The 8,538-nt window shown below is 31.9% G+C and overlaps 1 protein-coding gene across 1 annotated transcript; it reads left to right on the top strand.

Annotated features, from left to right (window-relative positions):
* Positions 1-4,078: 4,078 nt before the first annotated feature.
* LOC114172199 (transcription factor bHLH3-like) lies at positions 4,079-6,396 on the top strand. The gene is made up of 2 exons (XM_028056804.1): positions 4,079-4,290; positions 4,522-6,396. Exon 2 carries the CDS (start codon positions 4,618-4,620, stop codon positions 6,136-6,138), a length of 1,521 nt encoding a protein of 506 aa, XP_027912605.1. The 5' UTR covers positions 4,079-4,290; positions 4,522-4,617; the 3' UTR covers positions 6,139-6,396.
* Positions 6,397-8,538: the final 2,142 nt, after the last annotated feature.

Genomic DNA, 8,538 nt, shown 5'->3' with positions numbered 1-8,538 from the left:
GGAAGGAGAGGAGAAAATTAGGGTTAGGGTTTTGGGAGATGAAGATGATGACGTGGCAGAGTCTAAGTGGTCAATTTGGTGAGGTGGGGATTATGACACGTGGCGGCTTATGGTTGGCTAATCTTAAAAGGTGGGGATTGCCACATGGCATGATCTGGTTGAGTGGAGTTTAAGTGGTAGGAGGGGTGCAACTTAGTGAAAACTGGGGGTGCAGAACAGGTTTTTGTGGTCCACTTGAGGAAGGAGTGTGCAAATAAAATCTGGGGGTGCATTTAGCTCCTGATTTATTCTTTTCAAAATTTCTTGATTTTGGACTTATTTTGTAACTTTGAATATTTAAAATCACACTATTAATTGACCAAAAATAAATTCCAGCTGCATCAACAAACGTTAGAATATCCAATAATATTTTATGCAACTAAAATCAATTTTTACGCCACTTTTACCATACTTACTCAATAAATCCAATAATCACAAATCCTAATTAAATCAATCTTTAAGCACAGAAAATTCAATTAAATCCCCAAATTTAAATATTAAATGAGGGCAAAAATTTGAACTCATCACTCTTCCTATCAATAATAATACACAGATGAGTTGCTCCCTATTCTCTATTCTCTATTGTCTATTATCTATAATTCTCTTTGTTATTCGTTTTATTTCATGAAATTGTTAGATACAAAGCATAATTGGTTGCTCAAGGTTGTTCACAAAACCTTGTATTGATTTGTGAAAAAACATATTCACTAGTATTGGATGCAACAACATTGCAATATTCGATTATTCTCATTGCACAACAAGGTTTGCATTTACATCTAATGGATGATGTTACAACCTATTTGAACGGTTCTTTTGAGAATCATATTGATATGAAAATCCCTTAAGGATTTTATTTGCCCAATAAGACAAATTCTAAAGAGGGTTATTCAATAAAAATGAACATGCTCTTTTATTGATTAAAGCAATCAAGACGTGTGTGGCATAACCGTCTTATTAAGTATTTATTAAAAGAAGGATATAGAAATGATCCTATTTGTTCTTGTATTTATATGAAAAGATCCAAAAATGAATTTTCCATAATTATTGTTTATGTAGATGACATAAACATCGTTGGAACTTCTAATGAGCTCACAAAGGCAATTAATTAGTCAAAGAAATAATTTGAGATGAATGATCTTTGAAGGGCAAAGTCTTATTTGAAATTAGAAATTGAGTATTTAAATAAATTTATTTTTATACGTCAAGAGACTTATATAATTAAGGTGCTTAAAATGTTCTAAATGGACAAGCCATGTCCATTATGCACTCCAATAGTTGTGAGGTCGTTAGATGTTAATAAAGACTCTTCTTAGACCTCAAAAAAATGATAAAGATCTTCTTGGTCCAAAAGCACCATATCTTAGTGTCATAGAAACACTAATACATCTTGCTAAGTATACTCAACCTAATATTGCATTTGCTTTTGCTGTAAATTTGTTAAGCAAGATATAGTTCTTCAACCACAAGAAGAAAATGGTTTGGAGTAAAACATATACTTCGTAACTTTAAGGGTACTACGAATATGAGCTTATTCCATCCAAATGATTCAGATTCAGACGAATGGGTTATATATATGCATGTTATTTTACATATTCTCACAATGTCACAATGGTTGATCACAAACAAGATGTTTGTTCACATATGGTATCACAATGGTTTCATGAAGGTATATGAAACAAACCATAGTAGCAACATCGTCTAATCATATAAAATTACGAGGAAAGTTGTGAATATTTTTGGCTAAGGTCTATAATTCAACATGTGCAAGAAACTTGTGACTATCCCCGACAAAGATGGAATTAAAAACCATATATGAAGACAATAGGGTATTGTTCAATTGAAAGGATGATATAGATATCCAAAAAATTCATTTATGTGAAAATATGGCAAGTCTATTTATGAAGTTTTTGCCAAGAAGAACTTTTGAGAAAAAGATTCACAAGTTCGGACTCCGTCACCTTAATGATGTAAGTTACATGAGGGGGAGAAATAGAATATGTGATGAACAATATTGTATTAAAGAATACAAAATGTTGTACTCTTTTTCTTTCACTAGGTTTTTTGTCCTAAAGGGTTTTTCCTAGTAAGGTTTTAACGAGGCACATTCTTTTATCAATGGACACTCAAGGGGAAATGTTATGAATTAATGATTATCCATTGAATTGATACATTTACTCATATGATTGATACTCATATGATTCATTACTCTTTATGTAAATATTTGTATTAACTAAATTGATTTTTATGGATTACATGTTGTATCTATAAATAGGACTCTTCCTATCAATAATAATACACAGATGAGTTGCTCCCTATTCTCTATTCTCTATTGTTTCTTATCTATTATTTCCTCTGTTATTCGTTTTATTTCATAACAATTTCTTAATAAACCAGTTAATAATTATATTACAAATAATAAAATAAAAATAAATAAAAATTCTATTGGTATTTCCTTTATATATATATATATATATATATATATATATATATATATATATATATATAAGATATAGGTTAAATCATTCCATTGGTCCCTATTTTTGTAGGGAAATATCAAGTAGGTCCCCTTATTTTTTTGTATCAATTAGGTTCCTATTTTGAAAATTTTATTGCAATTAGATCATTTCCATTAATAGTACACTAACCGCGTTAATTATATATCACGTGTTAGCACGTGATTATTTTGATTTATTTTTAATTTTTAATTTTTTATCATTTTTTTTAAAACATAAAATTTGTCACGTGTCAAGCTAATGTTCTGTTACATGGTAGAAGCAGTGTGATGTGACAGTGGCAGTGTCACATGTCACTATTAAATGTGAAGATTCTCAATTTAGTTCCTGTGTTTGTTATTTTGTCTCAATTTTGTCCCAATTTTTTTAAAACTAAAACAATTTCGTCCCTATTCAAACCGAAATAACTTTTAACCTATATATAAATGTTACGATGATATTTTTAACCAGATTAAGTTTTTATTTTACATTGAACTTTATTTAAATATTTTTTTAAATATTTATATATCAATGATTTATAGGCAAATGTTAGAGTTGGTTTAAAAATAATCACTTTATAAAATGAATTCTAAAATTTTAAATAAATATATTTATTTTAAATTGTTATAAATTTTATATTTGAATTTAATAAGTTGTTATTTTCAAAAGAACTCTAAAATCTATCTATATATTATAGATGTATAAATATCTAAAACAAAATTTAAATAAAGTTCAATGCAAAATATACATTTAAATAAACTTAATTTTGTTAAAAATACCAATTATAATAAAATTATCATTGTAAATTTATATAAAAATTAAATTTAGAATAGGCTTGAAATTGATTCCGTTTTAAAAAAATTGTAACGTGGCACAATAGTGACGCATGACATTGCCACATCACAGTACTTCTATCACGTGGCACAACATCAACTTGACACGTGACAATTATTTTATTTTTTTAAAAATTATAAAAAAATTAAAAATAAAAAGAAAATTAAAAAAATCACATGTTGACACGTAACACATAATTAACACAAGTAGTATATTACTAACAGAAAGATTTAATTACAATGGATTTTTTAAAATAAAGACCTAGTTGAGAAAAAAAAACTGGTTAAAATTTCTATAAAAATTACGACTAATAGAATAATCTATCCTATGATATAAAAGTCATAAACGTAAGTTTAATTTTTCCGCCGTTAAAATGTTTTCCGTACACATGATTAACAATCAAATTTTTAACAAGAATAATTGTTCTTTTGTCTATTATGATTAATGTCCCTGAAATGAATTCTAGAATTAATGTCTGGAACAATTTTACATTATTATTTAGTTAAAAATTATAAGTATAAATTGTTAAGTTTGAAATTAACTGCTTCATCAAGATACACAATACAAATTTTAAAAAAATTCTTTAAACTAATAACTATTAAAATAATTAAGTTTCATTATTAAAATTTTAAATATTTGTAAGATATTGAATCTAAGAATATTTGTGGTTCAATGTTCTGTTCAGACTTCAGAGGACATATTAGTGCCACGATATACATGAACCATGTAATAATAAACTTTAACAGGAGAAGGAAAAGAAAAAAAAAAATAGGAAAAAGGAAAAAAAAGGAAAGAAGAACAAATAGTTTTGATAATTCCAGATCTCAGACGGAACCTCTTTCTCAGGTTTTCTAAATCTTATATCTGTTCAAAGTTTTCTCTGTCTCCCTATTCGTCATCACCACGCCAAATCAATAGCCTTCAGGTAATTCTGTTTCTACTTTTGTTTTTATGCTGAATTTGTTTGTTCCTGGTAAACATTTTTCATTGGGTTTGCGACCCACTGAGCTGGAGTTCAAGACTAAGTTAGATTGGTGGTGATAATCATCCTTTATAAGTAATTGGAAAGACACATGTCATGAATTTCAGAAGTTTGTGGGGTTTGGTTGGATATTCTTAAGGGTTTGATTTTAGGGTTTTTGATGCAAATTTTTAGGTTTTGGAAATTTAAGCTTGGGTGAGATCCCAGTGAAACGTTTTTGAGGAAAAAGTTTTGATCTTGATATATATGAGGTAGGAGGGAGGAAGAAAGATGATGGGCCAGAAGTTTTGTGTGAACGAAGAAGACAAGGGTGTGTTAGAGTCTGTGTTGGGTGCAGAGGCTGTTGCGTTTTTCATTTCAGCACTTTCCAATAACGTCTTTTCCAGCGTTGTTGCTCCTTCTGTCGGTGCTGAGCCGTCCCACCGACAGAGGTTGTGCCAGCTTGTTGAGGGTTCCAAGTGGAACTATGCAGTGTTCTGGCAAGTTGCTGGTTTGAAATCTGGTGGTTCTGCCTTGATTTGGGGTGATGGGCATTGCAGTGATGCCAAAGGGAAGAGGAGTGGAATTGGGAAGGAGGATGAGCAGGAGTTGAGAAAGATGGTGCTGCAGAAGCTTGATGCCTGCTTTGGTGGGTATGTGTCGAAAGAGGCTAATTATGCAAGACTGGATAGGTTGTCTGATTTGCTCATGTTTTACTTATCCTCAATGTGTTATATATTCGGTTTTGATTCGCCATGTGGCCCTGGGAGTTCATTCAAATCTGGTAAATTGATTTGGACATCTGATGCTGCTGGTTGTTTAAATCAATTGGAATCTAGATCATTTCTAGGGAAAGTGGCTGGTCTTCAAACTGTTGCTTTTGTTCCTCTGAAATCTGGGGTGGTGGAGCTTGGTTCGAATGAAGTGGTGTCTGAAGAGCAGGGTTTTGTGGAGATGGTCAAGACAGCATTTGGGGAATCCAGTCCGGGACAAACTAAGGTGTTTCCGAAGATTTTTGGGCACGAGCTAAGCCTGGGGGATACAAAATCGCAGTCTATAACCATTAGTTTCTCCCCAAAGGTGGAAGATGATCCTGGTTTTACTTCAGACTCTTTTGAAGTTCAAGCACTGGGGGTGAACCATGCTTATGGAAATTCTTCCAATGGAACTTTAGGGGACAGTAGTGAAGGGAAGATGTTCCCTCAATTGAATCAAATGATGGGGGGGAATTTTAATGCTCAAGCAAGGGTTCCTTGTCTGGATCTCGGTAATGAAGACACGTCCTCAATTCATGCAGATGAGCGTAAGCCCAGAAAAAGAGGTAGAAAACCTGCCAATGGGAGAGAGGAACCACTGAATCATGTTGAAGCAGAGAGACAAAGACGTGAGAAGCTTAACCAGAGGTTCTACGCCTTAAGAGCTGTTGTCCCCAATATATCTAAAATGGACAAGGCATCTTTGCTTGGTGATGCCATTACCTTCATTACTGATCTCCAGATGAAGATCAAAGTATTGGAAGCTGAGAAGAACATGATTAACAACAAGGACCAGAGGTTATCCTTGCCAGATATGGATTTTCAGGAAAGAGAGGATGACACAGTTGTGACAGTGAGATGCCCTTTAGATACTCACCCTGTTTCTGATGTTGTTAAAACTTTCAGGGAGCATCAAATTGTGGCTCAAGACACTAATGTTTCTACTACAGATGATAAAATCATTCATACATTCTCCATAAGAACTGAGGGAGGGGAGGCTGCTGCCATACAGTTGAAAGAAAAGCTTGAAGCGGCCCTATCCAAAAATTGTCCATGAGATCATATTTACGTAGCATCTCAATGATGCTCTTTAAGTCTTCTTAGAATTACTCTCTGTTTGTCTTATAGGCTGACATATGATTGTTCTTAGTGTTATTTGTTACTTGTAATCTGTTTTAAAATGTGTTCACATCATCATCCATAACCTTAATTATGTACCTAAGTTGATTAGTAGTTGAATTTCAGTTGATGGATAATCTAAGTTGAACTATATTTTCTATAACCATGAATCTAAGTGAAAAAAAAAATGCCATAACATGGGATCAACATATTTTGTTTTTTGGCTTACTCAGCTGGCAAATTTTGGACTATTTGAAGCAATTTTTTTTTAATATAATATTATTGTTGAGAATGTTATTCTTCAAAGTACAATATTAATATATTTATCTTGAAATAAATGACGCACAAAGTATTATATTCTTTAATGCCCTTCGGGCTTAAAATTATGTATATATTGCATTATTTTATTTTATGTGATACGTTTAATTGGATATTTATTAATTACTGAGATGAAAAAGTGATTAAGGATAATTCTACAATGATTGTTGGAAATTTGAATCTCTCAGATCAAATTAACATAAATTCCTAAGTTGAGATGGTTCAAGTATAAAAGCAATATATACGTTTACCAACACCAATTTTTTGTTAACCAAGGAGAATTCCAACGTCAACTTTCATTTTGCTGCGATTAAAATAAAATAAATATTAGTAAATTTTAATGCACAAAAATAAATTTTAATGAACCAATGGATGACGACGTTAGGAAATTTGCAATATCACTTTTGATAACATTCCCCTAAAGAAAAATAACATAAGTGTGAATATTTGTTTATGAGAGATGAGTAAGGATTAAATAAATAATTCAGCATAGACAAAAATTGATAAAATCAAAGTAAATTCTTGAGGGAAAAGAATATGAATAATTAAAAAGATAATTACGAATCAAAAGAAAAGAAAAATAGGTTTGAGATACTTGTAGAAAGAAAAGAAAAACATCTTTAAAGATGAAGAAATCCTTTTCCTCGATATAAGTCGAAGAAAAAAATCATTACTTGTCTTCTAAGAGTCAAGGCACAACTAAAAGTAGATGATAATCTACACAAGTATTTTTTTCTTAAAAACTCATATTTCAATATAATTCAAAAGATACTTTACAAAGACCGGAGATGGTTATTTATAGTTTGAGTCCAAAATTCTTCTAAATGATATCAAGATGTGGCTCTAATTACATACAATGAGAGATTTATAATTCACTCTCTTTGGCTGAAAATTTGAAAATAAAAAGAGGAAAGGTTTGGAATTGAAAATTCAAAAAATGAAAAAAGGAAAAACTCTCCCATGTATAATGATGTGACCCCAACAAGCCCAACCTCAAATGCATCAACAAGTCCAAGCCCACATCAAGGCCCAATCACTAGAAGAATGATGAGAAAGATTCACATGGGTCTCTCACAAGATGATCAAGTCAATTATGAGCTTTTTACATTATTCACATGGGTTAAAGAAATCTTTAAATTATGAGATGATGCATGAAGGAAGTAGTCTAGATTTAAATTGGACCATTCTTTAGGCTTTGCTTTCAATAAAAGCTAGAACACTTTTTGGGATCAATTGGGCCGAGCCCAATTTGCTACCTTTGGCCAAGAATTAGTTGAGTGACTCTCCATTTGGATGCAAGCAAAGCATGAACTAAGCAAGGAGAATGTGATGGAAGCATGGTGCGTGTGACTTGGGCAAGGAGAGTGTGATATGCCACTTGGCATCATCAAGACTCATCTACTACATCACATGGTCTCCAATCAAGCTTCTTCTCCAAGGTACATTTGCATTTCATCTTTGTTGCATTTTCTCTTCATTTGGCCGGCCATGTGCCTATAAATAGAGCCACTCAAATATTGTAATGGTTACTCTTGAATTGCTAATAGATGCTAGTGTTTGAGATCATTCCACACTTCTATTAATTTGAGAGCATACATGGCTAACCTTCTCCTTCATCTCCCCTAGCCACCTTCCATACCATGGCTCCACTTCTACTCTTCATCTTCACCAAATTCTCCATTTCCGAGAGCTACTTTCATCTATTTCTCCAAATTCCGCTGCACTCCATCTCCTCCTCATCATTCTCCATAGTTTTCCTTCCTCTCCTACTCCAAGGACGTCCATCATATAATTGGACACATTTTCCCTTTGTTGACTCTTTTTTATCGAAAATATACAAGTTAAATTTAGACTTCGATCAGTATTGATCCTCTATTCTTGGTGCCCTCTTATACATGTTTTTTGGATATATTTAAACTTGATAAAGTCTAACTAATTTTTTACTATTTACACCATCCTAAAAAAATAACTCCTAATTACAATCCTAATCATTTTAAACAAAGAAAATAATTATTATTTT

Source organism: Vigna unguiculata, unplaced genomic scaffold, assembly GCF_004118075.2.
Source record: "Vigna unguiculata cultivar IT97K-499-35 unplaced genomic scaffold, ASM411807v1 contig_493, whole genome shotgun sequence".
Classification (NCBI taxonomy): Eukaryota; Viridiplantae; Streptophyta; class Magnoliopsida; order Fabales; family Fabaceae; genus Vigna; species Vigna unguiculata.
This window is presented reverse-complemented; position numbering and strand designations above follow the sequence as displayed.